At 45.7% G+C, this 26,454-nt stretch overlaps 1 protein-coding gene across 2 annotated transcripts in view; it reads right to left on the bottom strand.

Annotated features, from left to right (window-relative positions):
• Positions 1-25,151, bottom strand: part of XPNPEP2 (X-prolyl aminopeptidase 2) — a 29,453-nt gene extending 4,302 nt beyond the window's left edge. Inside the window, exons 1-17 of one of the 2 annotated variants that reach the window (XM_035113290.2) lie at positions 24,898-25,151; positions 20,755-20,828; positions 19,903-20,013; positions 18,662-18,725; positions 16,261-16,365; positions 15,395-15,481; positions 14,068-14,214; positions 13,078-13,179; positions 12,156-12,237; positions 11,332-11,530; positions 9,395-9,484; positions 8,580-8,689; positions 7,970-8,047; positions 4,353-4,424; positions 2,720-2,780; positions 1,074-1,143; positions 183-287 (exon numbers count right to left, since the gene is read on the bottom strand). In XM_035113290.2, the coding sequence (XP_034969181.2) occupies positions 183-287; positions 1,074-1,143; positions 2,720-2,780; positions 4,353-4,424; positions 7,970-8,047; positions 8,580-8,689; positions 9,395-9,484; positions 11,332-11,530; positions 12,156-12,237; positions 13,078-13,179; positions 14,068-14,214; positions 15,395-15,481; positions 16,261-16,365; positions 18,662-18,725; positions 19,903-20,013; positions 20,755-20,828; positions 24,898-24,946 (1,606 nt within the window). In that variant the 5' untranslated portion in view covers positions 24,947-25,151. The remainder of the gene's footprint in view (positions 1-182; positions 288-1,073; positions 1,144-2,719; positions 2,781-4,352; positions 4,425-7,969; positions 8,048-8,579; positions 8,690-9,394; positions 9,485-11,331; positions 11,531-12,155; positions 12,238-13,077; positions 13,180-14,067; positions 14,215-15,394; positions 15,482-16,260; positions 16,366-18,661; positions 18,726-19,902; positions 20,014-20,754; positions 20,829-24,897) is intronic. The other variant, XM_060270243.1, reaches the window with a different exon arrangement.
• Between the last annotated feature and the right edge of the window lie 1,303 nt (positions 25,152-26,454).

Genomic DNA, 26,454 nt, shown 5'->3' with positions numbered 1-26,454 from the left:
CTTTGCTACAGCAGACCCAATCTATAAGCAAATGTGTAGGGCATGCTGTCATATAGAGATTCCAGAATTCAGCCCCTAGTAGCGTAGAAGGTGGATCGCCATTTTTAAAATGTTTGTTTCATTGTTTGTCACTATTGAAGGGCAATATAAGCGCAATTCAACCTAACCCTGGTGCGACTTACACTCATGAACAGACAAAAAGTTGCCAATGCCATGACCAGTGCCATGGCCGTAGTTGAGTCCAGCTTCCCATAAGGCTCGGCGAGCAAGGGCCTCCACAACTCTCCCTAAAACAGAAAAGTCAAGTTTTGTTGAGGAACAGCAGGAGAGAACCCTTAGTTTTCCTGCACACCCTTTCCCACACCTGCAAATCTCAGCAACAGGTAATAAAATGCATACTTCCTTTGACAGTGGAGGTGGAACATAACCAGAATGCCTAGTGGCCACTGATATCCTCCAAGAATTTGTCTTATTCTTTTTTACAGCCACCCAAGTTGGCAGCCATCACTATATCTAGTGCATAGCTGTCAAGTTCTCCCTTTTTAAAAGGGAAATTCCCTTATGCTGAATAGGCTTCCTCGCGAGAAAAGGGAAAACTTGACAGCTATGATCTAGTGTGACATGGCCTGAGAGGTGACGCGTGAGGCTGTAGGTCTGGAGAACTACTGGGTGGGTCAGGGTCTAAGTAAAACTGAGACACAGGAGGAAAGCGGTGTGGGAGCGGGAACAGAACAACTTGCAGAGAGACTCTCACCTATGCCCAAAGCATGTTCACAGGGCCAGCTCTATCTTTAGGCAGAGTGAGGAAGCTGCCTCAGGCGGCAGGTAAGAGTGGTGCTGATGGCAGTGGCAGTGAGCTGCTGGAAGACAGAGCTGTATGTATCACACTTAGTCTGCCTTAACCACCCTTAGTAAACTAGACTGCTGCTGTCAGTTATGGTGGAAAACACCACTGGCCTGGCATCCTGCGCCATTGAGACTACCCCTAGTGAGACTGCCCCTGTGAGCGCCGCAACCCCAGAGTCGGACACAACTGGACCTGATGGTCAGGGGCCCCTTTACCTTTACCTTACCTGAAGTTCTGGGTGGAAAGACGAGCCTGGACAGGTCAATGTTTCCCATCAGCACACGGGTATAAGCTTCCTAAAAAAGTGGAAGAGAAGAAGAAATAAAGAGATGAAAGGAAGCATGTCTGAAATGAAGGGGGGGGGAGATGAGCCAGATTCATGGAAAATTTATTTGCCATAAGAACACACAAAACCTGCCCTATACTGTTAAACCACTGGTCTATTTAGTACTAGGGGCAGCAGGGAGAGGTGAGGGACCCAACCCTGACCTAGCACTCAGGGATGAAGGAAGGAAAGCATATTTTCAAGACCTCTTTCACCTACCCACCTGGAGTCCTTTCACCCAGAATTCAATAATCCCTTATTTGTTGTTCTTCAACCAAAGGTATTACTTTCCTTTCCTTTGGACCACATCAGTGAGGCAAGGGTGTGTGTGTGTGTGTGTGTGTGTGTGTGTGTGTGTGTGTGCACGTGCGTGCGTGCGTGAGTGCGGGTCTTGTTGTTTGGGCAGCCTAGGACCTCCCTAGGTTTGTGCCCCAGGCAGGAGGTCACTTTGGTGCTACTAATGTACCAGTTTGACTTCACCCTCAGAGGCACACTCCATTGTCTCTCAAGACAGATAGATGCCCACAATTTACTGTTGTGAAAGACAATAATATGTTTTATTAAGCACCCCGTTTCCTTGTCTGGTCTGGGAAGCCCCTTGCAGAGCACAGCAGATGAGTTTCCATTCAGAGTCATGAACTGAAACCAACATGCAAATCCTGCAACAAAATGTTGCAGTGTTGAGTGCTGCTGCCCGGCTGCTGCCTTGCCCTGCAGTCCATTCCAGCACCACCCTCCACATTCTGTGGCCATTCCATTGAGCATACTTATTTCTTATTTAGCTGTTTTTGTCCCCTCCCCTTCCCAGAATCCTCCCCTGAAAAGTGTTGTTGGCTGTGTTTTTTTGTTTTTTGGTACTTTTGCAAACCTCAGGGTTCCCCAAGCCTGCTGATGGTTCCTTCTTATGGATGGGTGGTGCCATTCTGTCTGCATGGGCAGCTATGGCATGGACCACTTGAACACCAGAAACAGAGGGAACGGTACTACACTTTGCATTGTGTGGGCTGCAAACATACCATATATTCAAAGTACATTTAAATCACACGACTTCCCCCAGAAGAAGAAGAGAAGAAGAAGAGTTTGGGTTTGATATCCCGCTTTATCACTACCCGAAGGAGTCTCAAAGCGGCTAACATTCTCCTTTCCCTTCCTGTTGATCTGTTTGACATCCTAGACCTATACCCTTTAAAAATGTGGCTCTTTTCATAGCGGCTGGGTGGTGGGTGGGGTGTTATTGGGTTGTTGTTTTTATTCTGATTATATATGTTGTGATCTTTTCTGTGAACCGCCCTGAGACCTCCGGGTATAGGGTGGTATATAAATTCAAATAATAATAATAATAATAATAATAATAATAATAATAATAATATGGCACTTGGGAACCACCTGCTTTACCATACCCATCCTGAAGCGAGCAAGAGAAAAGAAGGGAAAAGTAACTTAGACAAGGGGGTGGGGGTGGAAATACAGCAGAAGGAAAACAAGACTTTGTCCCCGAGTCCCCAGGTGTGCAATCCAGGTGTACATGTAGGAAGAAGAAACAGTACCTTCTGAAAATCTGTGGGCTCCCCCCAGTGGACAGTCCGGGTTATGTCTGTTGTTCCATCGCTGCAGAGGGGAGAGAAGCAAAGCCAAGGGAGCTTTGTCAGACAACGGGTGTCCTCAGGTCAGGATTTTGCAGCGGAAGTCCAGAGCCTCACTTGGCAGAAGGAGCCGGAGGGCTTCCCAAAATGTAGCAAGGCTGGCTTACCACATTTTGAAGCAAAGTCACGCAATACAATTGCCATGTAAAGAGGGACTCCTTAAGGAGTCCAGAGTGTATAAAACTACCTAGTTTTAGGTAATCAGGAGCTGTTTGGTGGATGGGGCTCCCCTCACTTAGCCCCAAAGTTGTGCCAAATATATTTAGGGGAGCATGTGGAGAACCTTTGAGAGCAGCAGTTTCCCCCTTGCAACGTGGAACCTATTGCTCCCAGAGACTTGTCTAACTCTTAACACTGATTTAGGAAGTGAGGGTTTCGTTTTTTAGCAATGCCTTTGTTCTTCCTTCTGGTTACCTGTTTTTATTCTGAGTAGCTGTATTTTAAAATATCATTTATTGCACCTGAACCTGGATCCTCCACATGACCTGTTCCTTGAGCAGGGACCCTAATTTGCTTGCAAATGAATCTTAACAACAAAAATAATGACAATTTGGGAGCACCTCTGCTCTTCCTCCTAGGCATAGTTTGATATTTCATCTGCATCTTGTGATGGGTAGTAAATATTCTGACTGTTTATATGTTGTAACCTGTTTACAACATTTTACAGACTTTATAGAGAAAGCGGCCAATAATTTGTAACAACAACAAGTTTTATGACAAATTCATTACCCGCCCTTCACCAACAGGTCCCAGTGTGGGTTACAACGATTTAAAAACAGTTTAAACAAATCATAGGTGAGTCCTAAAACACGCACACTCCTTGTCAAAACCAAGGTAAAGAGGTATGTCTTCAGCATATGACAAAAACTACATAATGTAGGCACCATATGCACCTCCGTGGAGAGGAAGTTCCACAATTTAGAGGCTGCCACAGGGACTTCCCTCCATTGCAGGGGGTTGGACTAGATGACCACAGGGTCCCTCCCAACTTTACAAGTACGTGGCATCCCCAGGTTCCATGCCCAGTGCGACCAAACCAGTTGCACTCCCCTAAATCTGCCCCTGATACAGTCTGTAGGGAAGGACGCTGTATTTCAGAGATCAATAGATCAACCCAAACCCTAGAGTACAAGGAGGTGTCACTTGGGCATACTCAGAGTGCTATCCTTGATAGGAGGAAGCTCCATAAATCCAGAAGCAGCTTGCTAGGAGGGGAGAAGTCTCTTTGCTACCTTCTCAGCAGACACCTCACTGGTGTTTACCAGGAGAGGGAGGAGGAGGGGTGAGGCAGTGGGGAAGTTGGTGATGTGTAAGCACATCAACAGGAGTGCTACATTGGCTCTGCCAGTGTGTTTGCACTCTGCTGACCTTCCTGCACCTTTCCTCACTCCCTCCTATGGTACAGTGACCTGCCTGCCAGCAACCTAGTACTGTACAGAGGCCCTGCCCCACAAGATGAGCTGCTTCTCCATAAAACCCTCTGCCAGATGCAGGCACCCGAGCCTGGCCAAAGAGAGAGAGGGCACCCCATACTCACAAATATTGGCCCCCTGAGTCCAGCAGGTACATTTCATTCACAGTCAGCTTTCGGGAGGTAGCATTGGATGGGCTGAAAGAGGAAAAGAAAGGCACAGAGAGGGACATCAGAATTAGCATGTTAGGTCAGGCAACTGTGCTTCCAACTGTGCTTTCAGTGTTCAGTTGCCAGCAGACGCAGGGAAATTCGAAAACAGGATAAGGCGGCAACATTCAACCAAAAAGAGTAAAGGAATCTTACTATTATTTGGAAGCACATAGTTTCCCCCAAAGGATCATGGGAACTGTACTTGACCCCTCACAGAGCTAGAATCCCTGTACCCTTAACAAACAGTTCCCAGAATTCTCTGGGGGAAAGTCATGTGCTTTAGAGGCATGGGGTGTACGCAGCCTCTGTTTAGGTGATGGTTTTTTATTCCTCCCCTGCCCTCCACTGTAAAGTCCCATGGCAGATGACAACAATATAGAAACAAAAGATCACAACAATTTACAATCAGAAAAACAGAGCAATAATGTAAGAAGCAATAGTGGCCCAAGGGGTGGGAATGTGCTGCAAAGCCGTCCTCCCAGCACCGGGGCTGATGCTGTTTATCTGAATGTGCCTTGTGTGGAGTGAGGCTGTGCCAACCTCACTCTCACTGGTGCCAACCTGCCACTCTCACTGGTGCATCCCATCCAAGGCACCACCATGGCATGGGTCACTCAAGTCCTACCCAGTAAGTGGATGCTGGTTTTGGGAGGACTGCTCCACATCACCACTGATGTGCCAGTAAAATTTCAGGCACATTCAGGCACATTCCCAAAGAATCTTGGGAATTGTCGTTTACCCAGAGGCAAACCTAGGCTCACTTGTGCCCTTCACAAGGAACTGTATTGGTGTCTCCAAAGCCAGGAGAAACCATGGAGCAGAAACTTAATGTTTGCTTTTCTTCACCTTTTGCACTACAACAGCGATTTTCTCTGTTCCCCATCCCCCCTATCAGTCTGTCTGTCTGCCTACCTGCCTCCTTCTGCTCCATGCTTTCCCTTCTGCCGCCTCCTTCTTCCCTTCCTTTTTCCTCCTCCTGCAACTCTTCCCCGCTCTCTCTGTCTTTCTTCTCTCCAAGCCCCTGCTCACACTTCTAAAAGCTCTGCCAGCCAACTGGAGAGGGCTCAACAGGGCTGCTACAACAGTAAAGTAAAGGTAAAAGTATCCCTGACCGTTAGGTCCAGTCGTGCTCCTGCCCACCTAGCTACAACAGTACACACCAGCAACTGGATTCCTCCGCAGAGATGGCCAGAGGAGCCTGTATGCCTGACCGAACAGTGGAGGAGCGGCCCTGGGGAGTGTGCAGGCTCCTAGCCACTCCAAGCCAGAGGTGCAATTCTTGCGCCTTCCTAGGCCTGTGCCCTTGTGGGCTAACCTGGCCAGCCCCTGAGTTTACCCCTCACAGAGTTACAACTCCCAGCACCCTGAAGAAACTAGAGTTCCCAGATACTTTAAATGCACTGGGTGTCTCTGGAAAGCCCACAGGCAGAGCAAGAGAGCAATAGCTCTCTCCCAGGATAGCTCCCCAGAGAGGCAGCCTGCTTCTGATTCTGGAGGCAGCATACAAACAGAGCAGCAACTGCTGTATTGGCAGCCGAACCATCTCCTTTTAAAGCCATTGGAATTGGTGATCATTATTGCCTCTTGTGGGAGTGAGTTCCCTGGTGGCACCTCCATGTCCTAAGGCTCCCAGGTGGGTGGGTGGGGGGGTATAATTGCCTTTGTGCTTTTTCTGTGAGTTTCCTGGAAGCATCTGAGGGGGGGGGGGGGCTAGCCAGTGTGAGAAAACAGGATGCTGAATTCACCAGCAAGGCTCTCCCTCCCTATGCTTTGCAGAGGCAGGTGTGACATGCACGCTCAGGAACCCATGTGCACAAACCACAACCTATATTTGGGCATGCCATTTTTAGATCCTGCCCACCCCGGTTTGTGCAGATTCTTGGCAGCTCTGTGGTTTCCCTCTACACGCTCTCGGCTTTTAGGACGGGCTCCTTCATGTGAGCATTGCAGGCCAAGGCTATGTGCACACTAGTAGCTTAAAATGCAAATAAGTCTCTCACTCACTCACAAAACATTGTGCTTGCATGTTGCTGTTCAAACCAGTGAGGGGGTGGGGGGATGTCTTCAGCTGATGCACATTAACTGTTTGATTAGCCCGCCCCCTGGCCCAGCATTGCTATTCGTGAATCTGCAATCTGTACATGTGCAACATGTGCTTCGAATGTACACGCCTCAGCTTAACTGTGAAGTGAATTTGGCTTAGGTTTTTCAAATCGGGTAGAAGCTGCATCAAACAGCAGTATATCTCAAGAAACAACAGCACGGATAGGGATCGTGGCTCAATATCATGTGTGCATCGCTTCAAACACCAGCAGTGGGATTGCCCTGGAGCCAAAGTAAGTGGTAATGTGTGCCAAGCCTAAGTTCTTACTGGCTCTCACACCAGTTTTAACAAACCCAATTTTTCAACTGTTCTCGTAGAGAATGCAAGGAGGCAGTAAGGCAGAAGTAGGGAACCTCAGGCCCAGAGGCCAAATCTGCCCCTCCAGACCTCTCTGTTTGGCCCTTGGACCTGCCACCTCCCTAGCCACACCTCCTCTCCCCTGGCCACGCTTCTCACCATCCCCATTTTGTGCTCCTCCTTGGGCACTTGTGTCTGGCTGAAAGAGGGGGAGAGAAGAGGCCACACAGTCACATGGCTTCCCTCAAAGAATCCTGGGAGCTGCCATAACAAATGGGTGCTGGGAACTGTAGCCCTGTTGGGGGAAATTACAGTTCCCAAGGTTTCGAGGGGAGCAAGCTGTGACTGCTCAAGTGGAATAGATGTGCTTTAAATGTTATCTGCGGATAGGATTATGTTTCCGTCCTGATTTCTGTGTTGCTGGAATGTAGCTTACTGTAATGCTCCATCTGCACTATAATTTAAAGTAACATCATCCCCCTTTAAACACGTGCTGGGAGTTGTTAAGATTCCTCTAATCCCCTCACACAGCTACAATTCCCAGAGTTCCCTGGGAAGAGGGATCGATTGTTAAAATACTCTGGGAACTGTCGCTCTGGGAAAGGGCAACATCTCTCAGCAATCTTAACAAATTACAGTTCCCATGATTCTTTGGGGGAAGCCCTTACTGTACTGTTTTAAGTGGGGGGGGGGTGATACTGCTTTAAATGTATAATGCAGATGTAGCCTCCAAATGTGTACAATGGTCAAAACTGCATACAAACAAACAAACAAACAAACAAAAACCACCACATGTTTATTAGGAGAAATTTGCACTAAAATGCTGGTGAATTTTCACAAATCACAGATCGCTGCAGAAATGTGGAGAACTGAATTTAAGAGTGGGAAAATGAGGAACTGCCCTCCATTTCTATCCACCCCTAATTATAGGCCCTAGTTAAGGAGATGGAAATGGTGAGTGATACGAGAAGCAACCGGTAGAGTCCTCCACTCCTTTGGTTCTGAGAGAGGGAGCCGTCCCCATGTTTTGGGATGTGGAACTGAGAATTTCAAAGGTTACCTGTATTGTATTGGTAAATGTGAATCGGGTAGGCCTGCAAACCAAAACAAATTTCTCCTCAATCCCTACCTGTAATGGGCCAGAGCTGCATTCAGACCAGTGGCGGAGATGGTCTCAAAGCTGGGTCCCTGGCAGTAAGCTTCTTCGCTGTGGAAGGAAAGAGAAAACTCTGGTTGGCACCCTTTTCATCCTCTGCAGCATCATCACCAAGGATTGATTTTCATACTGTTCACATGCCACAATAGCTTCTAAGCCATTTGCAAGCATAAAATCTACTATAAATTCCACACATAATTAAAACAAAAGAATAAAACAACCCTACCAAAATAGTAAAACCACTCAGATTTAATATCATTATTATTTATTGTTTATTTAATTTCTATACCGCCCTATACCCAAAGCATAACAATGAGACAGTTTTTTTATATATATAAAAAACCCTATTAAAATAGATAGGTCAAGAAGTTCAAGTTCAGGGAAATGAAAGCTTGTCTAAGGAGGCTTGCCTTCAATAGCTGGGGGAATGCCAATATAGATGGGGCTTCTCATATTTCAGCAGACATTCCACACAACACTGGTACCACCAGTGAAAAGGCCTTCCTCCATGTTCTCACAATGTGATAATCCTCAGATCATGGCAAAACTAGCCTAAATGAAGCATTGTCCTTTTCAGACTGACCTACGCAACTGGTCCACATAACGGGCGCCAGAGATTTCATTCACAGAACCGGTGGGAACGTTCTTTTCCAGCCAGACCAAGTACCGAATCACTGCAATGGCATCTCGTACCTGTGGTTGTAATCGTTGTTTAAAATACCGGTAATAAATAGCCATGTTGCAAATTTATGAGCATGACCAAACCACCCTTCTCTCTCTCTCTCTCTCTCTCTCTCTCTCTCTCTCTCTCTCTCTCTCTCTCTCTCTCTCATGGAACACATGATTGCAATAAATGTTCAAATATCATTTTATCATCATGTCTGTTCTGGAATGCACACATCATTCCCATTTTGACTGTCTACACCCTGCATCAAGTTTTCATTTGCAGAAGGCATCATAGCTGACTGGAGCCATACTATATGGCAGCAACATGGGCTCATGGTATAATCTCTTCCAGCATCATGCCTAGCCCTGACCTGGTACTGGACATGGAGTCCTCAGAGGACAAAACAGACACCCCATGGGTTGAGGATCTTGGGGAGCAGGCAGGGCCCCCAGAGTTCAATGCTGAAGATCCTCTTGTGGGTCCTCCCCCAAGTTGATACTTGATGAAGAACCCCCGAAACTGTCAAAGATGAGGAGCCACCTTCTCCCCCACCAGTCCTGATGAGTACCAGCCCCAAAGGCTTCAGGATACACTGTCCAGACCAGTCATGGGTAAAGGGTCCACTTGTGTGGTTTAGGAGAACTGCCTTGAACTTTCTCCCCAATCTAAACTCAAAAGATCATTGCACCACAACGTTCCACTGCTTTTGCACTCGCGGTGCGCTTACATACATGGGCAGCTCGCAGCATCTCTTGCTCCTTGGAGTTCTTGACTGCTTTGGTGATCATGACAGGAGAGTAATCCGTTGCCAAGAGTTTTTCCTGTAAGACAGGAAGGAGGCAGCCATGTCAACAGGCCATTCTCAGGGGGGATGCACCTGTTGGCTTACCCTGAAACAGACCAGCTGGAGGCAGGCCTTTGACATCACTCGCAGAGCATTTTGCGCAGTTCCCCTTTGCTTATGCTGCATTCTATATGTGGCAGTTCCCACAGCATATCTTAGAGTGCCTCCATGCATGCACGCACAATCATCTCCTGATGTCTGCTGTGTGCCACAACGAGCTCCATTTGAGGCAGGGCTCTGGTCCTGGAGCCTGGTTTCAATCCCAGAGCTCAACATTAAAAACACTTGTGAAGTAACAAGCATAAGACATGAAGAAGAGTCCCTCTGGATCAGATGAAAGGTTTATCTAGGTTTAGGGAATTAGCAAATCTTCCCATTTCAGGCTGCACTTACATGGCATTTTATTTCATTTTCACAACTTTTCCCCTAACTGTTAAGTTTACAAGACATTGTGGTGGAATACAGTGCAGAAAAAAGAGGTTTCAGTTACACCACCCAGGAAAAAAACCACACCTCTGCACAGGTAACTTTCTGTGCAAATGCCTATGCCCTAACCAGAGTGAAAGAAGAGGTGTGCCTAATAATAGCTCGTGTGACCTAAAAAGCAAGGCTCGGCAGCTCAGTTGTCATGCACTGCCACCCACTGCAAACATTGTCAGGTGGCACAGAAACTTTGGAGGATTTAAGACAGCAAGCAGCATGCAAAAACCATGCAGGGAGCTTCCTGGGCAGGAAGTTACTAGCTATGTTGGTTACGCTCTCAGACACAGCATGCTTTTGAATACCAGCTGCTGGAAACTGCAGGATGAGAGTGCTCAGGTCTTGCCTGCCGGTTTCCCACAGGCATCTGGTCAGCCACTGAAAACAGAATGCTGGGCTAGCCTGATCCAGCAAGCTCTAATGTTCTTAATTGCACAGTGAATGGAGGCGATGCATTATTCGATGCCATGTGAAAACATAACAAAACTTTTGCTTTTAGCAAACAAAAAGGGGTTCCCGTTTGGATGTCCCCGGGGTTGACAGTACTAAGCTAGGTGAATCAATTGTCTGACTTGGTACAAAGCAGATTCCTATCCTAAGTTTCCAAACCATGAGTGGTGATGATGGCTCACTCTCTATGTTCTTCCTTTTCACCTGAGAAGGGCCATAGATGAGTGGCAGAGCATCTGCTCTGCACAGAGAATGTCCCAGGTTCAATCCCTGACATCTCCACGTGGGACTGGGAGTGCCCCCCATTTGAAACCTTGGAGAGCAGCTGCCAGTCAGTGTAAGGTAAGGTAAAAGGTAAAGGACCCCTAGATGGTTAAGTCCAGTCAAAGGCGACTATGGGGTTGCGGTGCTCATCTCGCTTTCAGGCCGAGGGAGCCGGTGTTTGTCCTCAGACAGCTTTCTGGAACATGTAGCCAGCATGACTAAACTGCTTCTGGCACAGTGATGGAAACCAGAGCGCAGTGATGGAAACCAGAGCGCACGGAAATGCTGTTTACCTTCCCGCAGCAGCGGTACCTATTCATCTCCTTGCACTGGTGTGTTTCTGAACTGCTAGGTTGGCAGGAGCTGGGACAGAGCAACGGGAGCTCACTCCGTCGCAGGGATTTGAACCGCCAACCTTCTGATCGGCAAGCCCAAGAGGCTCAGTGGTTTAGACTACAGCGCCACCCACATCCCTGACCAGTCAATGTAGTAGACCATACTGAGCTAGATGGACCAATGGTCTGACTCAATGGAAGGCAGATACCTATGCTTCTCCCCCAGTTTTTCCAGTGCAGCCTCCTCTCTGGTTCAAAAGGTTCCCCTATACAAGAGTCCCTCCATCTTTCTTACCAGGGGGATTTCTCGGTAGAGTCCTAGGTTGGTGTATTCAGTCCCAATCCAGATTCGAACGCCATCCTGCTGGGCATACTTTCTCAGACTTGTGCTTGCTTGATCATAGTCTTCCACCTGCACACACAGGGGCCCTGGGCACTGAGAGACCAGCGACTGGGATGCCTCTTTGCTCAGACGACTCTGGTTCACAAACAGACTAAGGAGGGGTGGGGACAAACCAAGTGAGGTCGGAAGAACAAACAACTGTTAATTTGTTGATTCACTTTGGGCCCCTCTGGCACTATATATTTTAAGTGCTAGTGAACAGTAAAAATCACTTTAAACGGTCATGGCCTCCCCTGCCCCAAAGAATCCCAGGAAGTATAGTTTGCTAAGGGCTCTGGGAGCTGTTAGGACGCCTCTATTCCCCTCAAAGAGCTCCAGTTTTCAAGAGTGGTTTAAAAACGGCCCATCCCTCTTCTCAGGGAATTTTGTAAACATCGTTTGGCACATAGGTGAGAATTTCGAAGGAGGGTTGTGTTTCTGGAACGATATGAAGACTGAAAGTGAGAATTTGGGCCCAGCGTTGCCTGTAAATACAAACTGCATAGAATTTCTCCCTCATCCCTAATGCTTAGTCAGGACAAAATGCTGAGTTTCTGTTTTGGGGGAGGGAAGGTAAAACAGGAAATGGAAGATAAGAAATGGAGTGTTCTGGAAGAGGGCATGGCTGGCTGGCATGCACCCTGAGGAGAGCATCTCACACTGCAGCAATTTTATTCTGGATCCCACTTGTTTGAACCAGACCCTTGTCTTAGACGGTGAGTAAGCTGCTCAGTTACCTGATATCTGTCTTGGTGAGAAGTGTGTAAGCATAGAAGACAGGTGTGTAAGGGATGTCATCTCCCCGAAGATTGAAGAGCCCTGTGGAAAGGCAGGAGTTTCTTACAAATTCCATTTTCCCCCTTCTTCTTTTTGCCTGGGAGGCTTTTAAATGGTTGAAGGAAGCAGGGTAGGGTTATGGGGAGAGTGGCTTGCAGAACGGAGACAGGATTAGAGCCACAGGGGAAAGCAGAGGAGAAGGCCCTGAAGTGAACGTGGGTTGTCCTGAAATCCCTAGAATCTTGCACAGCTCAGAGATTGGGGTGGTGTGCAACTGTATATAATTCAGATGACTTATTATTATTATTATTATTATTATTATTATTATTATTATTATTATTAAGCATTCATTCTGAATTGTTTGCAGGGAGGTCAGACCATGGTGGATATTTATTGTGCATTCATTCTGATTTGTATGTGGGGAGGTTAGATGACATTGTGCCAAAGCAAATGTTATCAACACGTTCTCCAGTGAATCACTTTCCTTATAACAAAAGTCTGATCTTTTGGGGGAGAAAGAGTTTGACGTGCAAGATCTCCCAATCCACTATACAATCTTAATTGGCAGGGATGTGATTGGTCCATCTAGCTCAGTGTTGTATAAAGTGAATGACAGCACCTCTGGGGTTTCACAAAGGGAACTTCCCAGCCCTACCTAAAGAAGCACAGGACTGAACATGCGACCTTCTGCTTTCAAAGCATCTGAAGCCTTCCTAACAATGCCACTCTCTGGAGCCAGCCCTGGTAGGAGTAGCTCAGGAACAGAAAGTGAAGACAACAAAGGGAATGTGTACTGACATAGCTGAGGAGGCTGCAGAAACAGGCAATGTGGGAATATAGAAAGCAAGCTGTGCATTAACTTGATTACAACGGAGCACTCACAGGCAGTTTCCTCGAGACCAGACAGCAGGACTGCTGTGGGCTTCCTGCCATGATTCTCCATCTGAGTCCGGATAACAGAAATCTTCTCTTGCCAACTGCTCCCTGAAGGAAGAGGAGGTGAGATGCAATGGGAGGTTGGTTGGCACCTGCCTGTCCCTTCGCTAACCTTTTGGCTCCATGAGGGCCACATGCAAGAAGACCATGTGCAGTTAAGAACCAGTTTCGATGGTCCAGAAATGAAGGTACAGTGGTACCTCTACTTACGAATTTAATGTGTTCCGAACGCACATTTGTAAGTCGAAAAAATTTGTAAGTCGAATCCCATAGGAATGCATTGGGGGGAAAATTTGTAAGTAGAAGCAACCCTATCTAAAAATTCGTAAGTAGAAAAATCCTATCTAAACCGCATCCAAGATGGCGGACGGAGCTCCATTCGTAAGTAGAAACATTCGTAAGTAGAGTTATTCGTAAGTAGAGGTACCACTGTATTAGAGGCAACTGTAAAAACCTGGACAGCATTGGGCTATCAGTACACAGGGCACATTATGGAGTTACATAAGCAATGGGAGGAGAGATAAACCAAACAGATGAAAATAGAAAATATATACAGGTACAGAATAACTTATCTGCCTGATGCCATGTCAAACCAGGGAATATTAGGACACTGAAGCATGCCAACTTGAATGTCTTTTCTTGCTTCCCCTGCACTTCATTAATCTTAGAGAAAACAGGCCAATCCTGCCAAGTAATTCTAGTGTAATATACTATATACATAGGAAGCCATCTTATCACTGGCCAACTAGCTCAGTGCTGTATGGCTAACAGCAGCTCTCCAGGGTTTCAGACAGGAGTCAGGGATATTCCCCGCTGTACCTGGAGATGCTGGGCATTGAACCTGGGTCTTTGTTCTGGACAGGAGCTCTGCCACTGAGGTGTGGCACTTCCCCAAGAAGGCAGGCACCAGTCTTCATGCATGGCTCAAGAACATACCAACAAAGTTGTCATGGAGTTGGTAGATGGTGTTGGTGGGAGGAGGAGGTCTCTGTGCCCCCCATGCTTGGTCCACCAGGTTGTCCTCTAGGGGAACGAGGATAATATCGGAACCCTCCAGGACCTGGTTGTAGCTCTCCCAGTTATCTGCGGAAAGAGGATGTCAGGCAGGTAGATGCAAAAAAATCACCAGTGATTGTAAATGATTGTAAATATCACTTCCAGAAGAAATTAGTTCCAGTTCACATTGAACAGCAGCCAAGAATGATTACAGAAAAGGAACTAATTTTGTTCCCAAAGGGAACTGATTTCATTCCAGTTCAGTCCACAGTTAAATTCAGTTTATTCATGTCGTCCTAGGTGGTTTCTCCCCAGCCTTCAATATCTTACAAGTCGTTCTGCTAAATTAGAAAATACACTTAATAGAACATCGAAACACACTATGTAATATGAGGTAATACGAGTGATTGTTTTGTTCCTTCTCCCCAACAATTACAATATTTGAACTTACCGTAAATAGCAGCATTACAGAGGTAAAACTGTGGAATGCAGTGACCACAATCAAACACAGAGTTAAGTGCGGTGGAGCCCCAAGTATAAAATTATTGAATGAAAATGAAAATTGAATTGAATTAATACAACCTCCCAAAGTTCCACTGCAGAAGGAACTGAGGGTTTGTCTCACTTCTGTTTCCCCCACCGCTTTCCCCTGGGAAAACCCACGGTTTAGAGTTGCATTGCAGCAAATGGCAATCAGGTTTCCTGCAGATTGCCATTTGTTCCGATTAATCGCTAAAGAGCATGTTTTCTGGGGGAAGCGGACTGGGCTGGGGAGCAAAGGCAAAACTGCTCAGACCCATCATGCTTTCTTAGCACTGGACAGGTGGAAGTGGGGATGAGCCCTTAATTCACATTCAGTTCACCTGGAAATTATAGCAACTGCTTCCATGCGTTATTCAGAGATTTTTTTTTTTTAGTTGATTAAACTGAATTAGTTCAATCCAGGGACTGAAAATGACTCCATAGTAAGAGCTGGTCCTCGACCGTAATAATAAATGAATCTGAATCTGAATCTGACTCCATAGCTGCCCACAGGTACAGAGCAGTTTTCCTTGGCCAGGGTCTGTGGGAGGGGGGAAGAGCAAGTCACCTGTAGTAGAGCAGTTCCTCTTAGACTCTGGGTGGATTTAGGCCTCTTCGTCTCTCTTTAGAAGGTGAAATGGCCCACTAAGTGTGAATTTACACAGTAGATTTACACACAAAGAATCCTGGGGAAAACCATGTGCTTTAAATGCATAGTGCAGATGTGACAAGCAGTGCTCCTTACCAATAGAAAAGAGGAAGGCATCCAATCCAATCCTCTCCCCAGCTGAAACTTCTTGAAGAATCCACTGCCCAATAGAGTTGATCCAGACTGCAAGAGAAAGGAGAGTGAACACTTTGGTGAGTGTTCCACCAATTGCACGGACCACCTCAGGAGAAGAAGAAGCTAGCTGCAATTCCATTGCCAACATTGGCCACTGAGTCAACTAATGCCATAGCTCAGTGGCAGAGCCAGTAGCACCCAATGCTGACAATAGCTGTTTCACAAGAAATTCACATGGTGGAAGCTGCCTGGGACTTGGGCTGAGGTCTCCTAGAGGACACCTGCTCTAGTCTTCTTCTTTTTTTGACACCTGCTCTAGTCTAGAAGGGCTTGTCCACTGGCATGTGGCACTAGAGATGAACAAACCTGTCAATTTCAGTTTCTCATTTTTCCAATCTTAAGTTCACTTCCCTGCATTTCCACATCTGGGTGTGATTTTTTTAAAAAAATGTATTCATGAAAACTCACCAGCCTTTTAGTGCAAATATACTCATTTTCACATTTTTTAATATACATTTTCGCAAAGCAACTTCCCCTAGTACAATGCATTTTTGTATGTTACCGTATTTTCACTGATATATGCATTTCTATGCATACTTTGCCCTAGTAGATGCATTTTTCTTCACATTATTTGGCTGGAGGACTCCACTGCAACACAGAAGTGCTGATTTTGAAAGATGGCTATGTCTGCTTATTGTTTCGGGGAAAGCTAATTAAGAAGGTTCACATTTAATTGTGAGCTGAATTGAATTTCTCCCCTTCTCTATGCAGCCCTGGTGGCCAGAGGGGGAACTGTACCCCAATACATTTTTATGGTGGGCACTAACGTGACTTCTGCAGCTCCCAGTTGCAATCCATTTGGCGCTCAGCTTGGGTCCAGTAGCGACTGTCAGTGAAGAGGGCAGCCTTCTGCAAAGTGACCACACCGGTCCCTACAACAAGCAAGCAGAACAATTTCATGTGTGTGTATCAGGATTAATTCCTAAAATCAGAGTTGCTATGACCTGAGCTTGCTTGGGAAACACATTCCTTAAGTGTTCAGCCCTATTTCCTAAGCACTTGCTGGAACTGGCTACTACTTGGTGAAGGAAGTGCACTCTGTACATGCCTAGAAGCTTCTTTACTAGGTCTTGGTATCCCAGAGCTAAACAAGTCCTAAATAAAAGGTAAAGGGTAAAGGACCTCTGGATGGTTAAGTCCAATCAAAGGTGACTATGAGGTTGCAGCGCTCATCTCACTTTCAGGCCAAGGGAGCTGGCGATTGTCCACAGACAGCTTTCCGGGTCATGTGGCCAGCATGACTAAACTGCTTCTGGTGCAACGAAACACCATGATGGAAACTAGAGCGCACGGAAACGCTGTTTACCTTCCCGTCACAGCGGTACCTATTTATTTACTTGCACTGGCGTGCTTTTGAACTGCTAGGTTGGCAGGAGCTGGGACACAGCAATGGGAGCTCACCCTGTCACAGGAATTCAAACTGCCGACCTGATCTGCAAGTCCAAGAGGCTCAGTGGTTTAGACCACAGCGCCACCCACGTCCTAAATAGGTCATATCCAAACTGTACATTTAAAGCACATGTCTTTTCTCAAATAATCCTGGAAACTGTAGTTTATTACGGGTGCTGGGAACTGTAGCTCTGTGATGATAAACTACAGTTCCCAGGGTTCATTGCAGGGGGGGGAGCCATGTGCTTTAAATGTCCTTTTTAAGCATGGTGTATAATGGATGTGGCAATGTGTTTTCACAACCAATGTTGCGAGTGCTCTTTCATGTGAAGTGAATCATTTATAAAGGTAAAGGTAAAGGGGCCCCTGACCATCAGGTCCAGTCGTTTCCGACTCTGGGGTTGCGGCGCTCATCTCACTCTATAGGCTGAGGGAGTCAGCGTTTGTCTGCAGACAGCTTCTGGGTCATGTGGCCAACATGACAAAGCTGCTTCTGGCAAACCAGAGCAGCGCATGGAAACACCGTTTACCTTCCCGCCGGAGCGGTCCCTATTTATCTACTTGCACTTTGATGTGCTTTCGAACTGCTAGGTGGGCAGGAGCTGGGACCGAGCAACAGGAGCTCACTCCGTTGCAGGGATTCAAACCGCTGACCTTCTGAACAGCAAGCCCTAGACTCTGTGGTTTAACCCACAGCGCCACCTGGCTCCCATGCATCATTTATAAATGATGTCAATGAAAAGACACAGAGAACATGAGAGCCAAGTTTAGACTACATGTGAATCTTTGCCAATGCAAGCTTCACACTCACATTACAGGTGTGAGAAATCAGATTTCTGCCCTTTGTGTCCCGTAAACCCCCCCCCCCCGCGAGCTTTAATTTTTTTATTTTAAAAAAGCAAATACAGTGCCTTGAATACAACACATCCCAACATCTTTAAAACATTAAATGCAGGTACTTTTCTTATTTAAAAATTCAGAAAATACTTTTACAGTATTCTCTGCCTTCCTTCCTTCACATGTTCATAATGAGTCAATTGACAGTGAAATCCTAGACAGCGATCAAGCCAAGTGCTGATGGGAATTGTAGTTCAGCACCATCCAGAGGATCAGGGGTTCCCCACATATGGCTTAAAGGTTAGCTCTGTTAATGCTAAAGTCAACTAGCCATGAGGGGAACAGCCAGGCAGGGTGGAATGATCTTTGCTGAGCTAGCACGTGCCCTGATTGGCTGTGCAGTTCTGAGGGAATTCTTTTCTCTGTACGTTTGGTTATGTGGATGTTGTGAAGTAAGAAAGATAAAATCTCTTTGCTCTTTTCTTCCCAATTTATATACCGTTTTGTTCAGCTTTTCTGAGTAACGTGTTATCAGCATTTCATTTCACTCTGGACTCCTGTGTTATATAAGCAACTTTGCAAACAATAAAATAAAAATTATTCACACAAACAAAAAACAAACCAATAATGTGCTGTTGATATTTCCTTGCACATTCCATTAACTTGGCATTCAAATTAGGTCTGGTTCTAACTCCCAGGGAACAGAAGTCTGCATTAGGCCTAGGCTGGGGATTGGAAATATGGGACCTAAATATTGCTGAACTACAGAGCTCCCATCCCCCCTGATAATTGACCATGCTGGCTGGGGCTGATGGGAGCTGGAGGCCAACAACTTGCAAAGGGTGACATGTTCCCCATTTATTGTCCAGGATCTGTGTATCTTAGGGTACTGGCCAATGTAGACCAGGAAAAGTGGGATGGTATGTCCGAAAGAGTATTCACCTGATGATCCTGTAAAGCCTGTCATCCAGGATAGCCTCTTGTCGCGTTCACCAATGTACTCACTCTGGGAAACAGAAAAGCCCTCTGAGTGCAGGGAACTGTCTTCATAGAATGATAGATTTGTAGAGTTGGAAGGGACCCCTTTCTAATAACATACCAGTATATTAAAAAGGTAAAGGTAAAGGGCCCCCTGACCATCAGGTCCAGTCGTGTCCGACTCTGGGGTTGCGGCGCTCATCTCTCTCTATAGGCCGAGGGAGCCGGCATTTGTCCGCAGACAGCTTCCGGGTCATGTGGTCAGCATGAGCATTTGTCCGCAAACAGCATTCCGGGTCATGACAAAGCTGCTTCTGGCGAACCAGAGCAGCGCACGGAAACGCTGTTTACCTTCCCGCCAGAGCGGTCCCTATTTATCTACTTGCGGGAGCTCGCCCCGTTGCAGGGATTCGAACCGCCGACCTTCTGATCAGCAAGACCTAGACTCTGTGGTTTAACCCACAGCGCCACCTGGGTCCCTACCAGTATATTATCTCCTCTTAAAAACCCCCAAAACAAAACAGAAAACTTATGCGGCTAGGAAATCAAAATTATGTGTCCAAAAAGACAGAATTCTGCAGTCTGCATACATTATACAAAGTGTGCAGATATATACAAATTAAAAGGCAAAAGGTAAAGGGCCCCTGGATGGTTAAGTCCAGTCAAAGGCAACTATCGGGTTGCAGCGCTCATCTTGCTTTCAGTCCAAGGGAGCCGGCGTTTGTCCAGACAGCTTTCTGGGTCATGTGGCTAGCAAGACTAAACCACTTCTGGTGCAATGGAACATCGTGACGGAAACACCGTTTTCCTTCCCGCCATAGTGGTACCTATTTATCTACTTGCACTGGTGTGCTTTCAAACTGCTAGGTTGAAGCTGGGACAGAGCAATGGGAACTCATCCCATCGTGGGGATTCAAACCACTGACCTTCTGATCGGCAAGCCCAAGAGGCTCAGTGATTTAGACCACAGCGCCACCCGCACCTTTTTACTATATGCAAATAGATTGTTTTGCAGAACCTATCCTGTTTCTGCTAGTCATGGGAATCTGAAGTCACATATAAGGCAAGGTATCTTATGAGGCCTTGACACACAGAACTATCTTTGTAGCTTCAGGTCTGGAAACGTAGTGTTTCTTTTTGGACAGAACCCAGTCCCTTCCCACCCCTGAAAAAGCTGGAGCTGCTAGCTACACCCTTTGCCTTACCATGTGTGCATCCGTGGCAGGGATGATGTAGGCAGAGAGGTTGCGAGATTGCATGTGCTGCCGCAGGGTGCTCAGGCGCTCACTTGTATTGGTGACTGTAGGAGGCAAGTGCTGTAAGCACAAATAGATGATCAGTACAAGGGCAGAGGAGGGCGAAATGGGGTCAGCACAGCCATTCACACTCTTTCACGGGCCCTTTCTCAATGCTGCCTCACGGTCTCAGAGCAGCACTGACACATGGACCTCAGAAGTTGCCAGACTAGATGCTTCGTAGGGCTGGACTACACCTTCGTAGGGATCTGTCAGTTTCCGTTCTCTCATTTTTACATGTTTCTGCAGCAATTTGCTATTTATTTATTTTTAAATCCTCATGATTTATCAGCATTTTAGCGCAAATTTCTCTGAATATACACATCTTTGTATGTGATTCTACCCAATATGCACACTTTTGTATTCAGTTTTGGACTAAAATTCACATTTTTGTGATGCCCTTTTTGCATGTTATTTTCATTAGTATTTTTATGCATGTTTTAACCTAATTCATACTTTTTTTAAAGGATGGTTGGAGAACTGCACCACAAAATTCAGATAAGTGCAAATTTCAGAGCACAGCTGTATTTTGGTGGGTGTATTGTTTCAGTTAAGTGTGAATTTGATAAAGTTGCCTATAAATGTGAACTGAATAGAATTTATCTGCCATCCCTAGATGCTAGACATTTTGGGAAGGGGGTTCTCATTCTCTCTCTCTCTCTCTCTCTCTCTCTCTCTCTCTCTCTCTCTCTCTCTCTCATATGCACACACACAAACACAAATAATAGATTCCTCCATTTTGAGCAATATTAAGGATCTCACCGGAGGGGTGATTGTACAGTTTCTGATATCTTCTGATTCAGAACTTCTTTTCCCAGGGTAACCTGTGATGAGGCCTAAAAAAGAATGAAACACTCCATCCATATTCAAGTTAGAATGCCTGGGTTGTGTATGGGGAGCTGGGGAGATGATGTATGGCCAAATGCTTGTTCACCTGTCCTGTTGCAGTTGTTTGCTAAAATGCTAAAGTCCTACTCAGAGTTAGACCCATTGAAATTATTGGACCTAAGGCAGTCATGCCTATTATCTCAATTGGGTCTAGTCTGAGTAGGGCCATCATTGGAAGCCAGGGGTTAGATTTATAATTCACTGAGCGCTTGCACGGAATATTGATTTCACATCTCCTCTTGTATCACAGAAAGAAAAGATAGCCTTAAATACCTGGGGAAGGTGAGCAGGGAAGCCAGGCATCTGCAGGTATCGTACTTCAGGGAATAGGAAAGTCTCTAAAAGTAAATATGCTTGTGGTAGGGGGGGAACCCTCCACGTATGTATAGTCTTCTTGGAGCATAGAAAGCTGCCTTATATAGAGTCACACCATTGTCCTATCTAGCTCAATATTGTTCACACTGACTTGCAGCAGCTCTCCAGGGTTTCAGGCAGGGGACGTTCCCAGTCCTATCTGGAGATCGAACCTGGGATCTTTCTGTTTGTGAGGCAGATGCTCCACCACTTCAGCTTTCCCCTCTAGTCTTTTAAGAACTAACCAGTGCTTCTGGTTCTATATCTTTAAACTGGACTCGACGGCCCTTCAAAGAGAGGGCTGTCTTCTGGCAATCCTTCAAACAGAGGACTGTATTGCAAATTAAGACACATTACAACCTTTAGACAAGACCTCTGGTGGCTAACTCAGTGGTGGCTTATTCACACATGCAAATCACCAGTCCTGCAGTGATCAACCTGCAAGTGTGAATGAGCCGACCTTTGCAAAGATTTACCAACAAGATACATAAATATTTAAATATGGAATGTAGGAAACTGCTGTTCTGTGGAGTCTGTATTTCTTGCACTAGCTGGCAGCAGCTCTCCAAAGTTTGAGGCAGGGAGCACTCCCTGCCCTACCTAGAGAAGCTGGGAACTGAACCTGGGAGCTTCTGCATGCTAAGCAAATGCTCTATCACCACTGAGCTATGGCTCTTCCCCCTATTCACTGAGTGTAGGAGTCCCAGTGATCATTTGCCTTTGCTTCTTTATTGATTTCAGGTGCATTGCACTGATTCTAGTTGCCTAGGCAAACTGATCAAGTTTCCTGAACTTTTTCAAGTTTCCTGTGCCTGTTGAGAAGAGGCTGTGCAGAGCTGAGCCTGTTGGATTAACACTACCATTGGTTTCCAGTCAAGAGAGATGACACTGTGTGGTCCATTCCATTAGCAAGGATGGCAAAAGAGTAATCAGCTCTAGCAATTGGCACCAGATGTGCCACGTTTTCCCTGCTGGCAACAGGCAGAGGTTTACATCATCGGAGGAGCATGCAGTGCTATACAGTACTTTGGGTCTGTGTTGCAGCCTTAGAAATGCAGCTAGTTATGCCCAGGGCTGAAAGCACATTTAGACAGAGTTAATGGAACACAGACAGGGAAAATTTTGGAGGTGGGTCTGCTTTTATTTTTACAGCCTTGCTCCTGTTGGGTTTTCTTTTCAAATTAACAGTCACCTGATGACAGGAAGAAATCAAACAAGGACAGAGCTATATCTGTCAATTTCATCTTCACTCCAGGAAAAGTTCCCTTTCCCTAATATGGTCTGCATGCTGAGACACTGTTAAAGGATACATAAATAAGTAGGTACCGTAAACAAAGAAAAATGGTTTGTGGTCCTAGGAGTCTTTTTAGGCTCCTGGGCAGTGTTGGCTGGTGCCCATTGAGATTGGTGGGGCAGACAGGAGAGAAGTAAGTGGAGACAGAGCCAATGGCAGGCAGAATAAACTAATGGTTGTTGTTGTTTAGTCGTTTAGTCGTGTCCGACTCTTTGTGACCCCATGGACCAGAGCATGCCAGGCACTCCTGTCTTCAACTGCCTCCCGCAGTTTGGTCAAACTCATGTTCATAGCTTCGAGAACACTGTCCAACCATCTCGTCCTCTGTCATCCCCTTCTCCTTGTGCCCTCTATCTTTCCCAGCATCAGGCTCTTTTCCAGAGAGTCTTCTCTTCTCATGAGGTAGCCAAAGTATTGGAGCCTCAGCTTCAGGATCTGTCCTTCCAGTGAGCGCTCAGGAGAGGGAACTGGCAAACCACTCCAGTATTTTGCCAAGAAAACTCAATGGACAAAGACAACTAATGGTAGTTTGACTATATCTTCCTCTGCTGCTTTTAAAATTGCAAAAGCCATGGGAACGGGCAGTGTGTGTGTGTGTGTTTTCTAGAAGAAGAGGTGCAGGTGGGAAGGTGGGAAAAGGTCTGGGAATGGGGTAGGGGAGATAATTTGATTTGTACTGTTGTGAGTTTGGAGAGTTAGCCTGCATGATGCCTGCTTCCAGTGCTTGCATTGACAGGTGCAATTAATGACAATTCAGTGTCTGTTCTCTGTCGCTGCCCCAAAGGGAGCACCAGCTGATAACAGGGTGGAAGCCCAATGACACACAGGGCAGTCTTGAGCAGGTCAGGTGCCCTGGTGCTGAGGCACGGATATTGCTCCAGCGCCCCCGCCCTTGCAGCGCGCAGCACGGCTTCCACACGGCTTTGCAGCGCAGCGCCCCGCCTACCAACCCGGCGCCCTGGCACCCCACGCCACCGGGACTAAACCTAGAGCCGGCCCTGATGACACAAATCATGGAACCTGACAAGCATACACTGGATGGTTCTTGGCTATGTTCGGCACAATGTAGGATTTGCTGAGCTCCCTCTGGCTTATAATTTTACCTGCCATAAATTGACTGGAGAATGTCATTGAGCAGTTTACCAGAGTCTGAGTTGACGAGGCACCAGAGTTAGCCAGGACTTGAAGCAGGATGTTTCTGGTTCCCTTTGTGAAGAGTAGGGATGGGTGAATTTCTCATTTTTTGTCTCTCTCAGTTTCTATTCCCCCCCAAAAAATCTTAAATTCAGTTCTCCATATTTCTACACCAGTTTGCATTTTTTTTAAATAAAGGAAACAAAGCCCTCATGAAAATTCACCAGCATTTTAGTACTGATTTGTCCTAATAGACATTTGTTTGTGTGCAGTTTTGCCTAATATATACATTTGGGTAAAGCACACTCTCCTGATATAATGCATATTGGTGTTTTGTTTTTGCAGTTTGGAAAATGACAGAGAAATGCATTGAAAAGTGTGGTTGAAAAAAATGATAAATGAGAAGATATGTAAGCTCCCCGCAAACAAATCAAAATGAATGCTCGATCCAGATGGGGGAGAAAAATTATATTCAGTTCACATTAAAAGCTAAATTTGCATTTCCTGAAACAATCTGAGAACCGATACACAGACATCCTTCGAAATTCCCACTTACTAATGCAGTTCTCCAACCAGAGTGTTTACAAAAAAAAAAAAAAAACATGTATTAGGAGAAAGTGTGTGTAGAAATGAATACATTAGTGAAAATAACACACAAGAGTGCATAGCATTAGAAGAATTTGCTTGCAAAAATATGTACATCGGTCATAGCTACCGGTACATATGAAAATGTGCTTATAAGAAGAAAATTTGCACTGAAATGCTGAATAATTTCCATGAGTACTTTCCCCCCCTAAGTAGCAAACTTCTGCAGAAATGTGGTGAACTAAATTTTAGAATGATAAAATGGGAACTGAAATTATAAGATTCACCAATCCCTAATGCTCAATGAATACTTTAATCTAACCTCTGTGAAAGCTTTGTGAAAGCAAATCAGGATGAATGTTCAATAAACCAAAGCTTTCCTCATGGCTAGCAGGTGCTGAAACGGTTGAATCTGCAGGCCCTGAGCAATCTGAGGGAAGTGAAATGGCAATGGTAAGCTGGATGCGCAGGAGAAAAGCAACAAAAATTTTGTCAACAATGTGTGCCAAATCAGCCCAGAAGATCCATTCAGTTCTGCTGTACTCACCATGAACATGTGGTCATATGAATTGGCCTGGTGTTTAGGGATGGTTCTGAAGACAAGCCCTCCCTCCCTCTTTGCACGGCCCCTGTTTCACCAACCTACATACCATGAAGGAGAAAAATCCAGACTGCCACGATGCGGGTGCAGCAGGCCATGTTCTTTTCAGAATGGAGACTCTTCAGCAAGGTAAGGTTTTTGAAGAAATATTAAAACACCGGACAGCGCTAGAAGACCTGTGTCTGCCAATACAAATGTGTGTGTCTTGTGGCAAAGTGGCCCAAGAGAGCCCAGATAACTTTCTAGATTACATGGGTCTCTGTGCTCCAGAGATCAGGTTCTGTTCACCAGATAAAACAAACAGATAATGAGGCACATGATGGGGATACAAAGTTCAACTTCCAGGCAGCAGAGAAATCCTGTTATCTCTTGGAAAACCTTCTAGTGATTTTTTTGCAGTTAAGCAAGAAAGCTAGTTTAAATTATTCGCCGAACGCTTCAGAGGTCTGAGGGCAAAACCGCACATTATCCTCACAATGCTATTTACAGCATGTAGATGTACAATGTGCTCAGTTTCCATACTTAGGCAAAACTGCCCAAACTATATCAAAACACCTTCTTTTGGGCCAGAAGCTCCTCTTCTCCTTCACCTTCCTCTTCAGGCAAGTAACACTTTTGTTACTTGCATATACTCTTAAAGTACTCCTGTTTTTCCTCCCTGTTAAGCTACTTAACTAAGGCAGAGTCATAAATGAATCTACTATTACAGTAGATAAGAACTATTGACTTCTATGGAGAAACCATCACAGAAACGGTATAAGCAAGGAGCAAATATTGCTTTGTGTTAGTTCAGGTTTCCTTTCCTTTTTAGTGTAGGGAATGTGTGAAATTGCAAAATCTGCTCAAGATAAAGCGAGTTTTGGAAATTTCAGGCTGAGCTATGCCTCCAGGTATGGTTCAATGACATTTGGGATCTGGCTGTCACTTAGGACGGTAGCAAAAGTTGTTACCATCCTTTGTTGAAACCTGATTTTCTTTCTTTTCATATGTAAGGGAAGATGATAACAATTCTCTACTCAAATTTGGCTGTGGAGAGGCTATATTAACGTATTAAGAATATGTTTGAAATGACACTACAAACTCAATGATTTTTTTAATTTTGATTTTGGTGGAGATTGTATTATATTACTAGACTTGTACCCAGTTATTTTTTGGAAAACAAAAAATTTATTGCAAGAGAAAAAGAAAGAAAAACACCCTCTCCCTCAAGGTTGTTCTTTCCCCCTCAATGGAATTTTTATTTATGAGCTTAGGAGCATCGGAAGAGAGAACTGAACTTTGCAGGCAAGAAGTGGCACTGTCAGGGTGGGGCTTTGGGGCAAAAGTCCAGGGTCCCACGTAGCAGAATGAACAAAAGCTGCCCCCCTCCCACATTGCAGCTCAGCTGTTAATTCTGAAGTACGTGGAGTTAATGTACTCCCACCCCAAACGCCCATACCTCAATAACTCCAGAATCTAAAATTACCTAAACGCTGAAGGCAGGAGAAGGGTTAAACCATTGGGGAAGTCCGTGTTTATCTCAAACTGCAAGTCCTGCCCCAAACCAGAGTACGCAGACCGGTGAAGGTTTTGTCCTATCAGAGGCAATGTACTCTAGCTGAACTGC

The sequence above is a fragment of the Zootoca vivipara genome, chromosome Z, assembly GCF_963506605.1.
Source record: "Zootoca vivipara chromosome Z, rZooViv1.1, whole genome shotgun sequence".
NCBI lineage: Eukaryota > Metazoa > Chordata > Lepidosauria > Squamata > Lacertidae > Zootoca > Zootoca vivipara.
The sequence above is the reverse complement of the archived record's forward strand: the minus strand, read 5'-3'. Positions and strand labels throughout refer to the sequence as shown.